General features: G+C 35.5%; 1 protein-coding gene across 3 annotated transcripts in view; it reads left to right on the forward strand.

Moving 5' to 3' along the window:
* RCAN2 (regulator of calcineurin 2) overlaps window positions 1-18,404 on the forward strand; it is a 336,436-nt gene extending 318,032 nt beyond the window's left edge. For 2 of the 3 annotated variants that reach the window (XM_074310746.1, XM_074310748.1), the window contains one exon: window positions 16,976-18,404. In XM_074310746.1, coding sequence (XP_074166847.1) covers window positions 16,976-17,139 — 164 coding nt within the window. In that variant the 3' untranslated portion in view covers window positions 17,140-18,404. Of the gene's footprint in view, window positions 1-7,710; window positions 7,907-16,975 lie in introns of those variants that run through there. The other variant, XM_074310747.1, reaches the window with a different exon arrangement.
* The last annotated feature ends 6,195 nt before the right edge of the window (window positions 18,405-24,599 follow it).

Here is a 24,599-nt window from a genome sequence, read left to right on the forward strand (position 1 = left end):
GAAACTCCTAAAGGGGTCATGAAAAATCAGATACAATTAAAATGACTGAACATTTAAATAACAATAGAGAGAGAAGAGTTTGCTCTGCCTACTTTCCCATTCTGATGTCCTTGATCTGAGCTTATATTCAATCAAGGAAAAAAAATTGCTTTCCCTCAGCTCGTGACCTCTGCAGCCACCAGCTCCAACTACTTTTTTTATACCGCTTTAAAAATAGCATAGAAAAGGACTGGAGGAAACATAATGGACAGCAGTTATAAAAACAGAACTATACAGTATTTTACTATCTTTGCTATTACTTAATTGTATGACCTATGACAAGTCTCTTCCCCTCAACTTCCTCATCTGTAAAATGGAGGGATTATAGTAAATGATCTCTAAAGTTTCTTCTTGCTCCTCAAATCCATGATTCTATTTATTATTATTATTATTATTATTATTATTATTATTATTATTATTATTATTATTCCTATTCCTTCCTACCTGGAATTTAAGAATAAGGCTCATTGGTATCTCTTTTGTAGAATACCATCTCCTAGCAGGAAATGTGCATGTGTACTTAAAGGGGAAGCGGGATGGGAGTATAATTCACTAACTCAAGGTAGCTCCACATTGTCCTTTCTTTGTGTTAAACTTCACACATTCTCTAGCCCTGGGATCAGAAATTTAGGTTCATCCTATCTTCAGCTCATCTATCCTTCTGAAATTACATTCCCCTACTTCAAAAAAATAATTTGGTACATTCCTCTTTGTTGCAATAACCATAGGACAAAAAAAAAAAAAAAAAAAAAAAGCAACAGACATTAAGCACCAAAGTAGAGAAATGGATAAAGCATCAGGTCCAGAATCAGAGAGACCTGAATTCAAATTTGGCCTTAGACACTTACCTGTTGTGTGATCCTGGATAAATCAATTCATCCTGTCAGAATCTAGAACATTGAGAGTTTAAGTGATTTTCCTGGAATCACATAGCCAATTTATGTCGAAGAAGACTCTGTCAGCCTCAGTTTCCTTATCTGTAAAATGGGAAGCTAGATAGTCCAATGGATAGAGCATCTGGCCAGGAGGCCAAATTTGGCTTCAGACCCTTATTAGTTGGATGATCCTGGGAAAGTCATTTAATTCTGTTTGCCTCAATTTCCTTATCTGTAAAATGTGCTGGAGAAAGAAATGGCAAATCACTGCCAAGAAAACCCCAATGAGGTCTTGAAGACTTGGGCACAACCAGAAATGACTGAATGGTAAGAACAATGAAGATAATAACAGTGTTACGTTAGCAATTTCCCCAGATGTGCTAAAAAGCTAAATAACCTTCCCAAAGTGGCACAACTACTATGGATCAGAAACAGGATTTGGATGCAGGAAGAAACCTAGGAGAGTTGAAGGAACTAGTTTTAAAATCTGAGTTTCAAATTCCAGCCCTGCTTTCGCTATCTGTGACCTTTGGTAAGTGAGTTTCCTCAACTATAAGACAAGAGCATTGTATTAGATGACCTCTGATATATTTTGCTGCTCTAGAGCTATGATCTTGTACCCTTCTGATTCCCAGACTGATCCCTTCTCATTCCTACTCATGGCCTCCCTAGCTGGAAATACCTTAATGAAATTTGCCAGCTTGCTTCCCAAACAGGATTGCTCTCACAGATGTGCATAGGACATAAGTTGAGTAATGGGGAGGAAGCTAGATGGGAGAGTATCAAAAACAAACTCCACCTAATTCATAATTTAGTCTAGGACAGAGACTTCCTTGTCAACAGGTTGAAGCTTATGGCCTGCTTACTTTCTCAGAATGTGTTTAAATATATAAAATAAAATGCACAGGATTTCAAAGAAAATTATATTGAAATACAGTAATTATTGAAAAAATTTATTTTACAGATCCCAAATTAAGATCCCTTGATTTTGAACCCCTTGTGGTTGCATAAATAAGGACTTTTCTGGAGAAGGGAGAAGGGGAGCTACTATAGTAGAGACTCCTCCAGATTTTTAAGGTCTTGGTATAGTTAGCAAAAACAAGCACTTGACCTAGAATCAGGAGAATTCATTCATACACAATTTCTTTGTGACCCTGAGGAAGTTAGTTCTTTCTGAGCCTGAAAAAGGAAATGACAATTCACTCCTGGTGACCCCATTTTGGGTTTTCTTAGCAGAGACTCTAAAATAATTTGCCATTTCCTTTTCCAACTCATTTTATAATATAGGATTAAATGACTAATCAAGGGTCTCACAGCTAGTAAGTGTCTGAGGCCAGATTTAAATTCAGGAAAATGAGTTTCCTTTGCTTCCAAGCATAAGTGTTCTATCCACTGTGCCACCTAGCGTCTCCTCATTCATAAAAGAGAGATGCATTAACTTGCATTAACCTATACTACTTCAGGTTAACTAGTTGATTCAGTAGATAGAGCATCAGGACTGGAATTAGGAAGACCTGAGTTCAAATTTGACTTTAGACACTTATCAGCTGTGTGATCCTTGATAAGCCACTTAAGCCAACTTGCCTCAATTTCTTTATCTGTAAAATGAGCTGGAGAAGGAAATGGTGTCACAGAATTGGACATGACTAAAATAACTAAACAACATTCTTCTCCGGATTGATGCAAAGAAAACACTGTGTAAATTTTAAAAGTATGGGGACTTGACCAACAATTTCATTAATACAGAGAAGAAACTCCTCTACCCATACCTTCTTTGTGAATAAGTCTTAGAGGGTTTTCTAAAACACAAGTTTCAAATTCACAAAACTCCCTACACATAATACACAAAAGCTCCAACAAGATTAAAAATGTAATTGGAGCATGTTTAGAAAAATATTTTTTAAGAAAAATACTATATAGATAATACTATAAATACTATATATAATACTATAAAATACTATATAGATAATGTTTATTGAAGTCAAAATTCATCCTGTCAAAATCTTTCTCTTTGTATCAAACACCATAGCACTAGAACATTGAGAGTTTAAGTGATTTTCCTAGAATCACACAGCCAATTTGTGACAGAGGAAAAACTTGAACCCAGATCCAAAGAATGATTTGAGGCTGACCCTCTATCTCCTACACACACCATGTTGCCTTCTCATGAATCTTAAAATGCTAAAATCAATGTTGGTTAAGAAAATTTATTATGAGGAAAAAATGTTTATCAAGTTCCTGGCCAATGAACTTCCTTAAGTTTTTCTTCCTGGGATATTTGTTTATTCATTTGTTTTTCTTTGCCTGTGTGCAACCAGACTGACAGAAGAAAAGATTAAAGGGGTCATTAAGTGCTTTTAAGTTCTTTCCAGTGTTTGGGGATAGGGAAGGAATGATCATTAACATTCATTCTTTGCTCTTCTTTTTATAGTTAACTCCTTTCAGTCTTTCTTGGCCTATTTGAGAATTTGGCCAGGGAAGTATATGAAAATAGATGGATGGATAAATAGATAATATAGATTAGATAAATATACACAGTATATATATAATAATTGTACCCAAGATAGGAAGTTATTTGTATGTTATTACAAATAATGGTATATATACATATGTATGTACATTTACATATGTAAATACATATACATATATACAGTGTGCAAAATAAATGTGTACACAAAATATATACATAGTTATTTGCATGCTGCTTATCTCATTGCAATATGAGATTAAGGGCAGCAACCATGTTTTTAATAGATAAGAGGATAGATAAATAGATTCATAGATACATAGAGTAAGTGGATGAATGGATAGATACATGATAAAAATAGAAAGAAAGAAAAATAGTTAGATGGATAGATACATAGACAAATAGACACATGCATACATATACACACGTTTTGTATGCAAACATATAAAATATATATGATATATATCTCCTTTCCATATATATGTGTATACTATACATTCCATATATAGTATAAATGTCAAGTAGTCAAATTAGTAAATAAATATTTATTAAGCAACCTACCAGGCATTATACTAAATATAGAGGATATTAAAAAAAAAAAAAAAAAAAAAAGCAAAATATAGTCCCTGCCCTGAGGCAGTTCACAATCTCAAGAAGGTAGACAAGTACCTAGAAAAGCAATAAAATGGAAAGGGGAGGGAGAAGTGTGGGAGAAGAGAGGAAAGATACCTACCACCCAGGGTATGATAAAATCCTGTAATCTGGTAGAAAATGATGAAATAGCTGCCTTCGATGAACTCTTCAGTATTCAGCCTCCACTTGCTTTAATCAGAGAGAAGGAGGGGCCCAGGCATTCCTAAGGAGTTGATCATTTCAGAAGGTGATTTCAGAGGAAAGTCATTAGCAGTGGAAGAGACTGAGAAAGGCCTCTTTCAGAAGGTGGGATTTTATTCTAGTATTAGAGTAGGCCAGTGGAAAGTAGAGATGAAAAGGTAAGAAAATTAAAGAAACACAACAAAAACTAAAATCAAAGAAAAAGCCCTCTGTTTTTTAATAAATTTCTAAGCTCTCTAGCTGATCTGGGTATGTTGAAATAGGACTCTAGCAGCTACCTTCTCTCCACAAATAAGGCTGGTTAAAATGATTTACATTGTATAAATCTTGTTACTTCTGTGGCTGATGTCTCCCATTGGACTGTGATTTACTGGAGAGTAAAGATCATGTTTTTGCCTTTTTCTTTTCTTTTTTTTTTCTTTTTTTTGTATTCCCACTACTTAGCACAGTTTCTGATATATGATAAGTACTTTATAAATATGTGTTAACAGTTCTAAAACAAAAAGTAAGCATTATATGTAGTCTATGAAGATAGGATTATATTGACAATATTTTCTTTCATCCTTTCATCCTTACCTCTTCTCTTAAGGCAATAGGTTTCTGACCAATCCAATTAAAACAGCATGCATAATTTAAATGGAAACTCACTGCTTAGTACCCAAGCATTCTGGAGCTAGGTGTTATAGAGTACCAAGAATACCTTTCTTAACATCTAGACTTCTTAAAACTGGTCCAGTTTTTATCATTTTGTTCTCATTCCCTGTGGATAGAAACATTTCTACAGAAGAAGAAATGAAAAGCAAAGACCAGAAATTAATTTAAACTCAAACAAAACAGACCTGTTTTCCCCTAAACCCATAATGTATTCTTTGGCACACAAAATAAGAATTTAAGGTTGGTATAGGAGAGACCACAGGCAAATGAATAGAAAATATAAAGAGCCTTTTCCTGGCAACCTACAGCTCTTGGAGAGTTTTAAATGGACTCAGTTTATAACCCACAGCATGTACATCTAAATTGTTAATTTTCATTATTTATTGAGCCAGGACATTGAGTTAGTGCATGAGTACATATATCTAGGGAAAGCATTGTAAGCAGATGATGAGCTAGGCCCAGAATTGGAAAAGAGTGAACGTGTAATCTAGATCACATCTGGGAAATTGAGTAAGGCTTTTAACTATCTCAGGTTGCCAAAACATACGCAAACACATACCCTACTTTTGAACAACACTGTGATTTTTTTCCTAGTCAATTTGAAAACTTTAGAATACCCCAAATTTTGAAGAACTAAAATGACAGATGGCACATATTGCAATGGAGAGATATATGCATTGTGAAAGTTAGAAGACTGCCACATATTTCCAGATAGGTTATCAACAGAAGTGGCTGATAATAAGGAAAAGGAGGAGGAGAAGAAGCAAAAAGAACTGGGTGTGATTTCACTCCTGTAAAGAACTTTCAGGTGACCATATCCTTCAATGCAGATCAGCATCTTCTCTGCAATTTGTAGTCAGAGTTGCCCAAAGCAGAGATATCAAACATATAACACTCCTGAATGTGATCTGAATCAAATTAAAATGCATTTGGGAAATATTTAACAAAATACATTTAAAAATAGGACATAGGTATTTCTAACATGGGATTTTCTAAGTCAATATGATTTCTTCAGGTACCTTCACATACAGTTTAGTGACCCTGTTTCTATTTTATTTTACTATCACTGACTTAAAGCACTGAGAGTTTAACAGCCACAAATGGGTCCAAGATGGGTCAGAGTTGGGGTCTGAATCCAAGTCTCCTAGGGTCTTAGGGCAACTCTCTGTCAACTATCTCACCTACTAATCTCTATTACCACCGCTGTCATCACCATCACTATCATTATTTATATAGAAAGCTCAAGATTTGCTAAGCCCTTTATGTATTTTATCCAGAAAGTGGCCTGGTACATAGCAAGAGCAAAGAATAACAGATGAATAGCCTGGGTGCATCTGCACAGAGAACTAAAAATGTAAAAAATCTGGAGGAAGACCTCCAGTATATGGGATAGATTTTCTCTTGATCAGTGGGAGAGGAAACAAGAATGATGCACACAGAAGAATGGATGCATTGCCATATGCATCAATGGAGGAAAAGCCCAAATGAATGAGATCAAAGATCCATTGAAGCATACTGAGTCATAACAATAGACAAAAATAGTCATAAAAATGGACAAAATTCTATGTCAAAGAAGAAGAAGACAAAATGGAAATCCACTAGCTACCTTGACTAACACAAGGATTAATAATGAGTGGGCGTAGTTATGATGTCAATATTGTAAATATTGTTGTTTTCCTTCATTCTCTAAGAGAATCATCATATAAGGGAGGTGATGTCAAGAAATGCAAGTGAGTTGGATTTAAATGAGGGAGGCTGGGCAAGGTCACCTGCCTCACTTTCCCCTCCAGAATCATCTGGGTCCAGGGGCAAGATATAGATCAAGAAAGGCCCTGGATGAAATGGTAGACCTTGGCCTTTTTAAGCTAAGGTCTTCAACAGGTCTCAGTTAGACTGAAGTCACATCCATTGAATGGTTAAAGCTAGGTAGCAATTGAGATTTAAAAAATTTCTTCTTTCACCTAGTGCAGAAAATATAAATAAATAAGTAAATGAATGAATGCATTTGAGAGGGGAAGACCCTCGAGGTTTCTGGCCTGGCACAGAACCTCATTTTACAGATGAGGGAAATAATGTCCCAAAACAATAAGCAATTTAATGTGGTCACATAGCTAATACATGTCTGAGGCAGAAATTGAAACCAGGTCTTCCTGTCTCTGAAACCAGGACTTTCTCCACTAAGCCAAAGTGCCTCTAGATCAGTGACCTCAAACTCCAATCAATCATTACAGGGCCACTAAACCATATCCCTGAATTAAGTATTTTCCAACTACATTTTTATTTAGCTCAGGCCATAGCTGGGAGTGTGGAGAGTTACATGTTGACATGGGCCATATGTTTGACACCTTTGCTCAAAGAGATCATTGCTAAGGTATCTGTCAACTCTAACAGCCTGCATTTATAACCTATCTTCCCTCCTTCAAGGAAATAACATTCTAAGGGGACAGATAAGAAAACACTGACACAGCATTAGAAAACAGATTAAAACCAAGTAGTCACAGTTGGTCAGTTATTTTTCAGTCATGTGTCTGATTCTTCGTGACCCCATTTAGGGTTTTTTTTTTTTTTTTGGCAAAATACTGAAGTTTTTTGCCATTTCCTTCTCCAGCTTTACTAAACTGAGGCAATCAGGGTAAAGTGACTTGTCCAGGGTCACATAAATGAGTATCTGAGACCATATTTAAACTCAGAAAAATGAGTTTTCCTAACTCCAGATGCAGCATTCTATCCACTATGCCCTCCAGCTAGTTACAGAATAATAGCTTATTATTCAAAAATAACTTATTCACCTAATTCAAATTTTAAAGAAATTTCAAGCAAAATGTCCTTTTTATTTTTCAGCTACATGAAAAAAAACACATTGGCACAATACTTCTTCTGCCTTCCCTGACCTCAATGAAGACTGCTTTTTTAGCCAAATGTCCTTCTGTTCAAGAGCCATTTTCTGTGTGACATCTTCCCTGACTTCCTCCTCCACACTGAAGCTGTGGAATATTCCTGACATAGTCAAAAAGAAATGGGAGCTATACATAAGGATCCATAAAGTCCCCATAGTGATTTAGAAAACTACATATTATCATTATCTGTTTTTTATTGTATTTTTATTTTATTATATATTTCACCAAATATATATTTATTTATTTTGTTACATATTTTTCAGACATTTTAATCTGTTTTAGACTGTCCTATGATCCTGTGTTTAATACCTCTGATATAGACCAGGGATTCTTAAATTGTTCCATTCATGATCCTTTTTTGCCTGAAAAATGTTTATACAATGATTTTTTTTTTTTGCTGTGCCAATAACCAACAATAAAAAGCAGCAAACAAAAGAAAACCCAAAGTTAGAAAAACCTTTATATATTTTCAAATATCTATATAGAGATATATATCTATTTACATAGATATATAGATAGATATACCTTTATAATCAGGATCTGTCCCTCCCAGAAGTCATTTGGAACAGAGACCAAAGAGGTAAATCACAAATTGCCTAGAATGAGAGGCAACTGGAAGAGCTTTGAGATCAAGCCCCCAGGGAAAGTAAAACCTCAAAGGAAGTAAGAGATATGATTTTGACTTTAGGAAGAAACAAAGAGTTTAAAAAGATTGAAATTGCTAAAGAATTCAGGAGAAAGAACTGTACAAGTGGTATACACAGTCAAGTAGTCCAAATGAATTCAGAATTTCTTGGGGTAAAGACAAGGAAGGAGGGTATGATGATGTAGAAAGAGTTGAATTAAATGGCCTCCATAGTCCTTTCCAACTCTATATCTGTGAGCCTATAAGTTTATTAGAATAATTTATAGTCTCTGTGGTGGCACCCAGAATTTAAAATCCTGCCCCTTCCCATCCCTTAAAAATTTTGGGTTCCCTGTGATTAATTAGACTGATAAAACAGAGCTAAAACTACCATTGTACAATAACATAGAGACAAATTATAACTAAAATAATGTCTTTCCAAGGGAGGCGGTGACCAGCAGCTGGTTTTCAACTGATTGCAGGGTGATAGTGCAATCCCACTCTTTCCTGATACTTGAGAGAATACCAGATGAACCATCTCTCCATTAGAGTTGGCAGCCTGCATTTGGTCTCATTAAAGTTCCTTCACAGATGCCTAAAAGAATTAATATTTTCCCACCAGCCTTTTTCTCAATCTCAGTAACCCAGGAAGCAAAGGGAGCAAGAATCCAGGAACATCTCTTCAAAAATAATTCCAGCTGTCAGCCATTCTTTTTGTGGTGTTATATGAACAAGCATCAGATTTGGAGATTGGGAACATGGGAACAAATGTAGATTACTATATATTATGTGTGACCTCGAACAAGGCATTTTTCACTCTTTGGAGATGAGTTCCTCATTATTCTTTAGGATGTAAAAGAATAAGTTGAAAGAACTAAGCAGTGATAAGACTGAAGAAGAAAAGACTGAGAAAAAGGATATTTAGAATAGGGATTAGCTTTGTTCTATTTGACTGTAGAGGATAAAACCAGAAACAATAGGTGGAAATGGGATGGGGGGAGAGAAGGCAAATGTAGGTCCTATTGTGGGGAAAACTCTGTAATAATTGGAAATATCCAAATGAAGAACATATTACCTTAGGGGAATTTCCTGTCGATAGAAGTCTCCAAACAGAAGCTGGAGGAGCAATTTTCAATTGCTTATCCTTCATTCTTGACCAGGACCAATGATTTCAGAAGTGTGATATCTTGACTTGCAAGTGAACTGGATTTAAGTAAGGCAGAGCTGGGCAAAGTCATTAGTCCCACTCTCTCCTCTAGAGTCATCTGGAACCAGTGGCAAGACAGAGGTCCCCAAATGCAAGGAGAGACCTTGTATTTTTTAAGCTAAGGTCTTTTCCCCAGAACTTAGTTTGTCTAGGGCAGCACCCATTCAGTGATTAAAGGCTGCATAAAAATTAAGGCCAAAAAATGGCCTAGTTTTCCTTCTCAAAAGAATCAATCTGGGAGGGGAAGATCCTGAGGAGTCATTTTCATTAAGTTAGAGTGAGGATTCTTTTTTGGTTATGGGTGAATTAGATGGCCCCTGACATACATCAGTCAATGAACATTTTTAAGCACCTAAAATGTGTCACAACTGTGCTTAGTACTGGTACAATTGTAAAATTCTGTAATTCTGTCCTCTGTAAAATAGGTTTGTTATACTAAATGCTTTGTTAGGTTCCTTCTGGCTTCAAATCTTCTGTCTAAAAAAATTACATTGAATCTAGGTGATAGAGATTAGAAATTGTTCTCTTGGGAAAATGTGGGAAGGGAAAGAATTGGATCCTCTGTTCTTTTTAATCATATCAACAACAACAAACCTTGATATTATTCAGACAAATTGAAATACCTTTAATAATGATGTCCTACATTTTTAAGTGAAAGGCTACTAGGAAAATTGTTTTTGAGACAGAAAAGCATTTGGATTGGGTATCATTGTCCTTTAAAAGAGAAGCAGGGGTGATTTTTCTATCCTTATCTATATTGGAAATTCCCCTTCTCTTTAAGAGCAAGGACATAGTCAGTGGCAAGAAGAACTTGCCACTGACAGTGACCAATTGGTTCCCTCTGCCTGGTTGGCAACATTGACGTCAGCCCCCACGGCTGAGAAATTAGCTGAAGCCTGGAGAGGAAATAGGCCAAAAAGAAAAAAAAATTCAATCTGGGAAGACCAAAGTTATTTCTCTTTTTACTTTGTAGCCTCTCAGCAGTTGTGATGCTTTGCTGCTTTTTGATAGTAGGAAAATTTCCAAAAATAGAACAGTGAAATGTCAAAGTTAATGGGATCACAGCAATAAAATATCCCTAGTACCAAGAAATCCGACTTCATTAGCTTGATGTGAACGTTGCTTTTGGCCCTGCAGCAAACAAACTGTGCTGCCGTCACCTTTACTTTTCCCCATAGTATATATCTCCTCACACATACTCTCATTCAGTGAAGGAAAATAAGATAGTTGCATAAATATAGAATTCCCCCTATCTAAAGTTTTCTTTTCTTCCTCACTACTGACAGAGGTTTTACTCAGTAGAACTTTATTTGTCCTCTCTAAGGCAGAGTTTAAATAAGGAACCATTGGATTTAAATGTGGGAAAGAAATAAGGGATAATTTCATCTAATCCAAAAACTTTTTTTAGCTTTTTATTTTCAAAATTTATGCAAAGATAATTTTCAACATTCACTCTTGCAAAACCTTGTGTTCTAAATTTTTTCTCTTTTCCTTACCCCCACTCCCTCCCTTTGACAGCAAGTAATTCAATATATGTTAAACATGTGCAATTCTTCTATAGATATTTCCACAATTATCATGCTGCACAACAAAAATCACATCAAAAAGGAAAAAATGAGAAAACAAAAAGCAAATAAACAACAAAAAAAGGTGAAAAATACTATGTGGTGATCCACACTCAGTCTCTGGATGCAAATGGTTCCCTTAATCACAAATCTATTGGAACTGGCTTGAATCACCTAAATGTTGAAAAGAGTCATGTTCATCAAAACTGTTCATCACTTAATCTTCTTGTTGCTGTGTACAATATTTCTCTTGGTTCTACTCACTTCACTTATTAACATCAGTTCATGCAAGTCTCTCCAAGGCCTCTCTGAAATCATCCTGCTAATTACAAAACTCACATTTTTCAAAGGAAAAAAGTAAAGTCTCATTAAGCTAGTGACTAGCTGAAATTTGAACTTAGGAATTTCAACTTCAAATTGGTATTTTGTCTTACATCACTCTTCCTTGTCTATAGTCCTAGACCAACTGTGGATAAGACCTAGTCCAGATCCACTTACTCCACATTTGTTACTCAATTGCTGAATGACTCAAAATTATCTACCTATAAGCAAAGAAAACTTTAAAAATAAAAAAATGCCATCAACCCCACCGACCATCAAATAGATAAATATCCATGTTATGCTAAAAGTTCTAACCTGCATGTTTAGCCCAGTGTTTGTCATGGATAAACTTGTAATGTCGGAGAAATTGAAGCAAGACAGATTGGTTTTTAATCATTTTAATAGTGAAGAATTTAGACTAGTCAAAACTAACTGGCTGAATTGGGCTCTTGTCTCAAAGCATTCCACAGCGAGCAAATAATTCAAGAGACTTTTATATCTAGGGGAAACAAAGGCAGATAAGAGGGGAGGGGAGGATATTGGGTGGGGGACAAACTATAATTCCAGGAAAGGATCATAACTTAGTCCTGACAGAATGGAGTCAAAATAAGAAGGTCAAAGGGCAGGAGACAGCAAGGCTATGGGCAATGCCCAAAGGAGCAGGCATTTGAGATAAAGCACTTGGAATCCTATGATTATATTGTATTTCAGGGCCTTTTTTCTAGTCCTCATTCCTAAGAGACAAAGTAGTGGGGTCATAATAATTTTATTCAAGGAAACTGAGGCACAGCAAACTAAAGCCTCATCTATTGTTATATAAGAAAAGTGCCTTAGTGCATGTTGTAATCATCATGAGAGTCTCAAAGAGTTACAGATCATCAAAAATAAGCAAGCAAACAAAACAGAAACCTAAATTCTTATTACCATTCTTAAATTTTTTTCATGTTTCTTCCTACTGCCATGATTATGGGTATGCATAATTGTCCTTTCTATATGATGCATTGACAACTTCAGCCTTACAGAAAGAAGGATGAGAGAATAGTGAATTAGGGCTGCAGCAATACGCTTCCTCTTCTTCCCCAGAATGAGACTACCTAAGCAAAACCAAAAAAACATATTCTAAGGATAAGTAGCATCTTTTAATCATTTGCAAATAATTTCTCTCTCCCAAATTCCCTTTCACTTAGTCTTATATTCTAAATTCCTGAAGGAAGAACAGTAGTATTAGATTTCATTTAATTTGACCACTAATTAATCTGCAACTGTGAATAATCCACTGCTCTTTAATAGCAAATGGGGGTTAAAATCTAAAAGATTAATGACAATTGATGTTATTTCACAATCCAGATTCCCCTTTCTTCATTCCTGTTTTAAAACAAAAATATGGAGAAGGTAAGAGGAAGGGAAATTTGACTAAATATAGTAATATAATATGTAAATACATGAAAAATCTATGATTTTATCACTGTGGAAAAAACTATGTCCTTCAAAAATGTTTTTCCATTGATTCACCAACATAATTGCAATCCATCTGTAATTTACTAGATCATAGAATCATAGATTTGGTGGTAAAAGGAACTTCATAGATCATTTAATCCAACCTCTATCTTACAGAACAGGAAACTGAGCAGTTTTCCCAAAATCACACTAGTAACACAGAAGGGGTTCAAGATAGAAAAGTAATCTTAGCTGCTTATTAACTCAGATGCAAGTCTTTTACATTTTCTTTTACATGAAATATGGCTTATCCTTATTTAATATCTTGTTAGCCTACATGCTTTCATGGGGGATAGGAGCCCTCTCTTTTCTTTCTTTTTTTTTTCTTTTAGGAGGAGGGGGGAGGGGCAGGGAGAGGAAGAGAGACAGGGGGAGACAGAGGGATAGAGAAAGGAAAAAAGAGGGAGGGAGGAAGAAAGGAAGGGGAAGGGAGAGGGAGACAGAGACAGAGAAAGAAAGGAGAGAAAGAGAAAGGAGAGAGAGAATCTGATCTCTTTATAATCTGAATTTGTGGTTCTATACAATAGATTACATATCTCTGTGTTGTTCACTGAGAATCTAAATTCCTTAAAGTCTTATCTTATATACTTATGTACCAGAAAATACCATGGTACCATGTATGGAGAAAAATTTTATTGATATTAACGAAAAGGTTATGACTACCAACTAATATGTCAGTTTTAATAGCAAACTCTTAAAGGCAAGATTCATTTACTTATTAACCCATTAGTGACTCTATGGTGGTTATTTCAAATTTATGAAGATATTTGAAGCATGAGACATTTAAAGACACTTGGGGATCTCCAGTGTCCCTTATATCATATCAGGAAGATAACCTCTTATTCTATTGACCTTTAGGATGACAGTTAGTAGTAGAGGTCAACTGTAGATTCTTTAATCCCTTTAAAAGTAGAATTTCCATGGAAACCCTAAACTAATTTGCCTGGCAATTTGTAGGACCGGATAACAGTTGGGCTTGAGTAACTTTTAAAATATTTAAGGATTTTTGAAATCAAAATAGGTAATAATAAACAAACAGTTGTTCCTTGCTTCCACTGCATGAATAAAATAGTGATAGAAGTATTATATTTATGATATATGTTAGAAGATATTGCCGAATTTAGAATCATATGATGGGGATTTAAGTGCTAACTTTGCCACTTAATACTTTTATAATTTGGGGCAACTAAATGTATGTATAGAATACAAAATATAACTATGATATATACATATATATTTATAACCTCTCTGCTTCTTAGTTTCCTCAAATCTAAAAAAGTCCATATTTGGTCTTTGAATTTTCATACCATATGACTATTACATTGGATTGGTTTTTCTCTGTCACAGAATTATTGTGAGGATGTTAGTCAATACATATTAAGAAACTATTATGTGTCAGTCACATTGGAAAGGCAAAAGATAATCCTTGCTCTCAAAGAGCTTACAAGCTACCTAATGGGGAGGCAACAAATTGCTATGTACAAAGAGGTAATAGGAAATAATCAATCGGGGATCAGGAAAGAAGACTTGTAGAGGTAAGATTTTCAATTGAACCTGAAAGTTGAAAAAAGTAATTAGTATAGTATATAGTTTGTTAAAACCATAAAATATTATTTAAACAAATCCAAAAACTCAATAAGACTATGATATCTTCCATTTGGGTATAAAGCAGGTTGGGATGGAAGGTGCAGTAAAATACAGAGAATCAGAAGTCACGAAGTCATTCAAATTCAGCCTTTGATACTTCCTACCTATATGATCTGGGTCAAGTCATCTGTCAGCTGTAAAGGGCAGGAACTCTGGAGAAATATACTTAAGGCTCAGTATGATTGATTTAATCCTAAAACAAGATATTAACTCAGTGGAATTAAGATAATGATTCTCTAGTTTACATGTACTTAGTACTTAGTATAGTTCTACAAATTTGACACCTTGTTTTAGGATTAAATCAATCATACTGAGCCTTAAGTATATATATATTTCTCCAGAGTTCCTGTCCTTTACAGTCAGCCTCAGTTTCCTCAACAGTAAAATGAGTTGGAGAAGGAAATGACAAGCCTCTTCAGTATTTCTGCCAAGAAAACCCCAAATAGGGTCACAAAGAGTCATACACAATTGACAAACAACTGGACAACCACAATTTCTAGAACCACTTCCAACTCTAAATTCAATATTTTTTAATAAGTCAGCTTTGTTTCTAGATATGTAGACAGTTTTGATTTATAAATGAAGAATCCAGGGAGCCATGTCTTATTCCTCTTTGGAGCTCCCATAGTATATAGCAAGAATGCAATAAACAATTTGCTAAGTGAACTAACCTTAGAACTTGCTAATAGCTCTTCCTCCCCCTAAGTCCTTTTCCACTCCAGTCCCTTCTACATACTACTATATAAGAAATTTTCTTTAATCACAATTCTGACCATGAGATTTCCCTGTTTAACCAAATCCAGTGACTTCCTAGTACTTCTAAGAAAAAATGGAAATTCTCCTGTTTAGCTTTTAAAGTCAAAGATGGAACCATCTAGCTCCAAAGTATGTAATACATTCCAGACCCATGGGAAGTCACTCTCCCCTCCCATTTTGCCCCTCAGACAAGCTGGCTTTCCCCAATTCCTTCTATTAAAACAAAAAAAAATTTTTTTTTACATCCCCTGTCTTTGCCTTTGCATTATTCAATCCTCCTGTCTGGAATGCACTTCCTTTTTGCCTCTTTATATTTTGGAGCAATTAAGTTGCTCAGTGGATAACGTCCTGGGTTCTAGAATTAGGAAAACCAGAGGTCAAATCCAACCTCAGACACTTATGTGTGGCTCTGTGTAAGTCACTTAATTTTTGTTTGCCTTAATTCAATGAAGAAGGAAATAGCAATGACAAAGCACTCCATTATCTTTGCCAAGAAAACCCAGTGGACATGTGCTATGGTCATGGGCAACTCAAGGACCATCTAGATGAAGCTTTTCCTGATCCCTTCCTTGCCTACGCTCTAACTTTCAGATTACCTTGTGTTTAACTACTTTGTATGTATTTGTATTCATTCATTTTATATTTTTGCTGTATTTTTTTAATATATTTCTGTCTCCTATTAATATGTAAGTAAGCTCATGACCGATAGGTATTGTTTCATTCTTTGTCTCAATATCTTCAATAAGCAGCACAGTGTCTGGCACAAAATATATATTTGTAAATATATTGAATGATCTGAGTTACAACAATTTGTCTCAGTCATCCAGAAAGTCAATTGTAGAGACTCCATGACTCCCTTTGAGAACAAAGATGTTACATTGCTATGCAAGTCTTTGGAGATAAAGCAAGAGAGTCAGTTTATTGCTACAAGAGACTTCAGAAGCCATCTAATCCAACTCCCTTATTTTGAGGAGGAGGAAACTAAGGCACAGAGAAAAGCATTCTTTCCCAGGTCTTACAAGTAACAAATAGAAGAACTAAGATTCAAACCCATGCCTTCTACCACCAAATCCAGCATTAACACTGCGTCATTCCTCATGTATGGTCACAGATTCCATTCAGTGCTAAAAGCAATATTAGAATCCAGCTATTCTGAATCCTGTATTTAAAAAGAAAACTGAACAGAGGCAATGAGATCAATTAGAAGGCTACTGATCCAGGTAGTGGTGATGAGATGACTGTGGGTGGAAAGAAAGAGAAGAAATGTAATAAAGACAGAAATGAGATTAGTAAATAGACTAGATAAATGAGATAGGGAAGCTAGGTAGTGAATAGTTAGTAAGACTCATTTTCTTGAGTTCTTGAGTTCTAGCCTCAGACACTTATTAGTTGTGTGACTCTGCCCAAGTCACTTTACTGTTTGCCTCAGTTCCTCATCTTCTGAGCTTGAAAAGGAAGTGGCAAAATCAATCTCAAAACAATAAAAAAAAAAAAAAAAAAAACTATCCAGTGCTGGGCTCCATGCTTCTGTGCTTTGTCATTCAGAATGATCCCTTTTTTCTCAACATTTTTCATTTATCTTGTTTTTCAGGGGAGAAGTACGAACTCCATGCAGGAACAGAGTCTACCCCAAGTGTTGTGGTGCATGTGTGCGACAGTGACATAGAGGAAGAAGAAGATCCAAAGAATGCTCCAAAGCCAAAAATCATTCAAACCCGGCGTCCTGGCCTGCCACCCCCCCCAGTGTCTAACTGAGCTTCCCTCCATGCCTCAGACGATATGATCACTTCTCTTTCACATGCTTTCCTTTCTTGTTGGCTTATTTTTATTAGGTCAGTTATGTTTAAAGGAATTGGTTGCCTTCAAATCCCTGGACATTTAGTTCACTGGGAGTCCCCCCCACCTACCCACCCCTTCCTTATATTGAAATCTCTCAACATAAGGGCTAGGAAAAGGGGATCTGTTTCTTGAATCCTGTTATTTACCAACCCTAATGCATCTTTTAGGAGGGTCTAAAATAAATAGCATTTTGTTCTTAAGCCACCATTACATCTCAGAGCTATGTACTCAAAAGCCAACCTAAACCAGAGATGTCAATAATGAATGTCACCCTTTGGGGGGAGGGGGTGCTTTGGCTTTCTCAATCCCCATGCTGAGGTGTATGCATTTTTTTTCCTGGCCATAATAATAGGACCATATGTAAACTTGAATTTTGATTGCATGAGATTCCATTCATTGTATCTCACCCAGTCTCTGCACCCGACATCCACATGATATGCATGGTCACCAGCACTTGTTTTCATCATTTGAGGTAATGGTAACCTATTCATGGTAACCCATGAAATTCCCCATGTCTAGCAGAGAACTCTCTTGAGGGAAACTTTGTTAGGATTGTCTACCTGAACAGGTCTTATTTTGTTTTCTGATGTACTCACTGTTTGGAATAAAACACTTCCTTAACACTGTTAACAATTCTGGAGGGGAAAACCAAGTCTAGCACCCAAAGATGTTTCTTGATGTATTTTGGATAATGCTTCCACACACTAGCTACCACATCCCACCTAGGAGGCATGTCCAGGGTGATAGAGATTGACTTTAGCAGAAGCTATTTGTTATTATGGCTTTCTGGTGTCAGAACTATTTGTTGTTGGGTTTTTTTTCCCTTTCCTTTCTTTTTGTGTATATTTGTACAAATGTTTCAGCTGTGGTTTTGAAATCAGGAACTTTTTTTTTTTTTCAATTTGGTGATTATTCAACCATCACCTGCCTGGAAACGTAACTCATGCATTGCTGTTAACGCATTCATAGAATATTACAGCTGTTATGGTAATATTACAGTATCTTATGAGTAATACTGAATATTAAAGGGGCACAAAGATTACTTCAATGGCATATATGTAAAGATTGAACATCTTTGTTACTGAAATCCATTTTTAAAAAGATATCAAATGTGAACATCATTTGAAGATGGTTTAAAGAGAAACAATAGCCAAGCAAATTAAAATGAGAATGAGAAAAGATTCAATGCCCACATGCTGTACATACAAGATATTTGTTTTAGTTTGTGATTTTCTATTTCTCTATCCCAAAGTGCATTACAGAATATACACCTATAGAACCATTACCTTCTCTGCTGTATGTTCCCGGCCTAGGTCATCTACTACTGTCCATTAATGAGTTAGTTTAGAATGTGTGTTGCCAGTCATGATGGAGTGGGAAAAATCTTTTCATTGCCCAAGCCGCAGAACAAAACAAAATAATACAGCTAAATGACTGAAGGAATTTCATGGTTTTTGACTAGGGTGTATACCTCAGTTTCATCAGAGACTGAAGTCACATAGAATGTTCATTCAGAAATTAGAAGTCCTTTTTACTGTGAACATAGCAATACAGTACTGTACTGCAGAGGGGAAACTAGGGGGCGGGTGGGTTGGGAGGGAGCTAGTTAAGAGTTTCTCCAGTTCTAACAAACTGGAAAAGGAGCTTACAAAATACTAAAGTTCCAAAAGGAAGGGGAAAAAATGGCTCCTATAAGGGAAGAAGAAAAAAAAGAAAGAAAGAGAAGTATATAAATAAATGTTCTGGCTTTCATTTGCTGCAGAGGTTGCTTTCACTAGAGATTTAAAAAATTTAACAGTGAAGATATATTGCCCTCTAGTGGAACTTTTGTCCAACCACTTTCATTAAAGTAATAATACAGACCCTGTCTAAACAGGTGAAGAGTCCCTCAATCTGATATCAAAAGTTACTTTGCTAATCAATCAATAAGCATTTTTTTTTAAAAAAGCACCTACTATGTGTCAGCTACTGGGCAAGGTGCTGGGAAAATAAAGACAACATAGAAATCACCCCTACCCTCAAAGAACTTGCACATTCTGTTTTTACTGATTACCTAGAATACAAACTCAAGAGAAATTTACATAAGGGAATGGGGAACTTTTGTTTTCCAGTTAGATAATTAGTCCTGTCTGCAAATCTATCACGATTCAGACCAAGAATAATTCAATACAACATCTTCATAGAATTCAAGGTCAATGTAAGCAGATCTGATCTCACCTGGGAGTTAGAATAAAGTATTGCCCAGTCCCAATGAATATTTGTCTCCCCCAAGCTGAGTACATATTCCAGGCAAGGTTTATATTGGGAAAAGAGAGCGTGATTATCTAAGTGAATAAGAAACTCAGAAGGACCTCCTAGCACTGTGAAAGTCAGAATTGCCTCAGCATTTCCATGGACATGCATTATGCAAACCTCTTTAGTACTATTTTCAGTTTGAAGAGTGTAAAAAAAAAAAAAGTGAGAGGTTCCCACCGAGTGAATCATTTGTGCACGTGTATAATTCAGAGAGCTTAGACTTCAAATAAATCTGGTGAATGATTCTTTGTCCAAGTGGTTTACTTACTTTGGGCATTTGGGAGGCTAATGTCAAGGCTAAACCATCCCATTTGGTGATTGACCAAATGGGTTACTAGTCAAGGAGGCAATATGATATAGCAAAAAAGTATACTAGCAATCAGGAGACATGGTTTCTAGTTTTCACATAAACTGTGACCACATTTCTTAGGATCTCAAGTTTTTCTCAAATGTAGGATGAGGGGGTTATCTAAACTCCCTTTCAGTTCTAAATCTTAAACTCCTATGAGATGACCCCTGAGATTACTCTCAGCTTTAAAATTCTATCATTCCAATTTTGCTCTGTGTAATAATAACTTTAAAAAAGCAATTAATACACTTGTAGCTCAGTGGCCAAATGTCAGTCATAAATTTGAGATACAGGAATTCCTAACAGGAATTCATATTTTGAGTCATCTCTCTAATCTTAATATAATAATCTGACATATGAGAAAATTTTATTTTTTTATCTTTAAAGAAACTACAAAATATCCATTGGTTTCTCATAAACCAATGAGATAAAACCTTATATTTTTTAAAGGTACACCTCAGCATCCATGTTGATTTCAACAGGAATGACTAGTGTGTTGAACAGCAAGATCCCAGAGTAGTGCTTTGCATTGTTTCACACGCAATATCCACACTCCCACGTATATATGTGGGGAGGGAGGGTATGGGTACGGGAGTGTGGGGATGTGGAAGTATAGGAGTGGATATGGGTATGAGTTGGTAGGTGTATAGATATAGTTAGAGATATAGATGTATTTAAAGTTTGGAGAATCTTGTGTTTTATGCCAGTGCAGTGAATCATTGGTTAAAACCAAATCATATATACCTATAATAACATCAGTAATAATAAATATTATATAAACATATCAGCTTAAACTTATCATTCTATCTAAAATTAAAGTCATTATTATAATTTTAATAGAAATGAGCATAATTTTCAAATCAGAGTAAGAACTGTATCAAAATATATTGATCCTTTTATGTTCTTCCTCATCTCATGGAGACTTTGTCCAATGAAAAAAATGTTATTTGGCCTTGATAACTGTAAAACTTTTCATGTGTTCAAGGATGAAGAGTGAAGCTTTACTTTAGAGATCAAAATGACCCAATACATGAAAATAGTGAAGACAAATGCTTTTGTCTTCTTCAGGTAAGAGATGTCAAGCACAGAATTAATCACGATGAAAGTTGAGTCTATGTATGTTAAGAGATTGACTCTCACCTAGAAGTCAAATAAATGCAAAGAGCACATATAATCAGCATCCTTGTAATGCCAGTTCTAATGGATATGTCTGGCATAATAAGGTAAATAACAGAGGATCTAGAAAATGTTCAAAGCAAAACCTGACTAAATGCTGGGCTCATCATTCCCAAGAAAGATAAAAATTTTCACCTTCTTGTCAAAAAGAGGAATATGATGGTTGATTCATATTCTTAAGAGTGTATGATAAACAGGTTAAAAATGCTTTTGGAACAAGTACCTCTTCACAAAGCAATGGTAAAATCTGACAATGCATATACACTACTACATTTGTTGAATGCAACCAAAAATTGCATTTGTATTTGTTTTCCCAGCACTTAATGAATTAATATAATAGGCTCCTGATTGTAGGATTAATAATAAGCTCCTGATGGAGCCTATAAATGATGATTATTGAAGAGTAGAATCAAAAGGATGTCAATGGGCAACATTTACATGAACTCAACTCCATTTTTGCAGATGGGGAGAGAGATACAAAACAACTAAATGGACAAGTGAATATAAGCCAATAAATAGTTGTTAAGCACTTACTCTCTTCATGCTCAGCAACTATGGGGGATACAAATTATGTGAAAGAACCCCAACTCTGCAATGTTGCATCAGAGGCTTAGAGCTGGATTATGGGAACTTTGAAATCATCTAAGTCAAACTTCTGATTTTGCTAAGGAGGGAAGTAGGTTCAGAGAAGTGATCTGTCCAAAATCATATAGGCTGTAAGAAGCAGAAGTGGTATTCCAGAGGAACCACACAAAGGCAAAATAGAGAGCAAGAAAGGATAGCATTTAGTCAGGTATATGTGGAAGATACCAAATGTCTTTAGAAATTCAGAGATAAAAAGCAAAAAGAGGCTAAAGAGGTCTTAAGATTTCATAAAGTAGATAGGACAGTAAGCTGACCATGACTGTTAATTGAAGAAGAATAAAGAAGTATGCTGGGTTAGGCATGAAATGGGATAAATATTACATAAGCAAAGGTATATTGGGAGATATATGAACATGATATTAATGCACATCCAAGCCAGGTCTAGATCCTATGTCCTCTCAGTTGAGTCTTTCCTCAGAAAGTTTGATACTTGATTATCTAAAGAAGTAAAAACATAAGATCATAGACTTAGACTAAAAATGACTCAGAGGATATTTAGTCCAATGCTTTCATTTTTACAGATGAGAAATATGAAACCTACAGAAATGAAGTGTCTTTGCCCAAGATTGCACTGGGAGTTATGGGTTGAATTTTGATCCAGGTCCTCTAGCAATTAATTCCATATTCTTTTCATTACATCATGACATATATTTATTTGACCCTTCTTAAGTACTAGAGGAGACTCCACACATACTTATCTTTGATTATATTGTCTTCTTTTGCTGATTTATCTGTTGCCCCAATACTGATGACTGACAGATCTTCAGCCCCTGCCCTGGCTGGATGGTCCTACTCAGATATTCCACCAAGATCTCAAGCTGTTACCTTTCCCACCTCATCGGTTTGTTCATATGAGTTGCCTATCTCTATGAAAGATACCATCATTCTCCCAGTTCTACAGACTCAAGAACCTTGGTCATCTTTCTTTCCCTTATTTAGTTTCCTTTGCCGCCCCCCCCTCCATCTCCCTGCAAATCTTAATGCACTATATAAATGTGAATTATACCTTAGAGAGATCCCCTGTCAAGAGCTCATTATCTCTTTCACAACAGCATTTTAAGCCATCTCCCAGCTGGGAGGAATATCATGAGCTAAGTCATGGTGGGAGGAAGGAGAAGAAGAAATGAGAGGTGTGACTTAAGAACCATGAGTAGTTAAATTTGGCTAGAATATTAAAACGCAGATGAGAGTAGTGGGAGATAAGGATTGTGAGGAAAATGATTCATAAACCTCAAAGCACCATATATCCTGAGTTATTTTGACTTATTTTTCCCTCTCCAATAAATGTCAGCCATGACTGCAAGATTAATCTTTATGAAGCATTTATGAATCATGCCAGTCCCTTCTCATGAATCGTCAATGGTTTCCCAAAGTCTTCTAACTGAAATCCAAACAGCCTCCACAGCGTTAAAAACTTTTCATGATATGACCCCAGCATTTTTTTTGACCAGCCACAATTCCCACTATTCTCATTTCTGTACTTTATACTCCAGAGAGATTGGACTATCCATTATTCACAATCATTCTCCATATTTTACTAACTCTGTCTTTTCTTGCTGGTGTATCTTGCAACTGAAATGTCCTTTTTTTGTACCCCTGATGATCAAAATCTTACTTGAATGTGATCCTTCTCTTCTTTGAGCCCTGGTAGTAATAATAATTAAATTATTATTCATTTAATTTATAACTTATTATATTTATATAATATACTATATTATATATTTTATGTATAATATAATATATTATATTTATTTGTAAATCATCAATTCAATAAATTTAACAATTAAATAATAATGTAATTTAATATTTCTAATTTAAAAATTAATAACTAACATATACTGTTTACAGATATTATGCTAAGCACTTTACAATTATTATTTCATTTGATCCTCACAACAATTCTGGGTGGGAGGGTGCTGATATTATACCCATTTTACAGATGAGAAAACTAAGGCAAAACTAAGGTATTTGTTCTATTTAGATTCATACTTGTGCTTTCATAATAGAATTTATTCCTCTTTATAAATGAGGTACTACTTTGAATTAATGGGATCTGCTATACACCAGGTACTATTTTTGACAGTAGGGCTATAAAATTGAAATTCCTTGTCCAACTCCCCTGCCCCATAGTCCACATGCTTATATTCTATGGAGGATGGCATAGCATTTGCATATATAATAAGTGAATATAAAATGAGTATAAGGTAGTTTGGGGAGAGAAGGCACTAACTTCTGAAAGGATCAGGAAATGCCTTCATTGGAAAGCCTATACTATGTTTCAAAGGAAATCAAAGATCCCAAAAGGAAGAGATGAGAAGGTAGAGTATTGCAAGTGTGCCAGACAGTCGAGGCAAAGGTATAGTGGTGGGAGATGAAGTTCTATGTATGAGGAGCCACAAGAAGGTCTAACTGTTGCATAGAAGGTGAGTGACATATATGAAGACTAGGAAGGAATTTTCAGTCTTAGAATGTTGTCTATAACAGTGAGAGGTTAAGTGAATAAGAAAAGAAAAGATAGGAAGGAGGGAGAAAAGGAGAGAGGAATGAATAAAGGAGGAAAAGGAAGGAAGGAAGGAAGGAAGGGAGAAAGAAAGAAGGAAGAAAGGTAAGAAGCATTTATTAAGTGTTTACTATATGTCAGAAGCTGTGCTGTGCTGGAGATAAAAATACAAATAATAAAAAAGACTGTGTTGTCTATAAGGTAATTATACTTAAGGCTTTAATGAAGATAGCACATAAAAAGGAACTGAAAACCAAGAGTTAGAGATGTGATGAAACTACTTTGGCCACTGCATGATTTTGAAGTTCAAAGTAAAAAGTAAAAACAGGGCAAGAAGGAGAATGAAAGTGGATTAAACCCAGGTTAACTAAAATGGAAGCTCTAGTAGGAATTCACCAATAGAAGAGGTGA

The sequence above is a fragment of the Sminthopsis crassicaudata genome, chromosome 4, assembly GCF_048593235.1.
Source record: "Sminthopsis crassicaudata isolate SCR6 chromosome 4, ASM4859323v1, whole genome shotgun sequence".
NCBI lineage: Eukaryota > Metazoa > Chordata > Mammalia > Dasyuromorphia > Dasyuridae > Sminthopsis > Sminthopsis crassicaudata.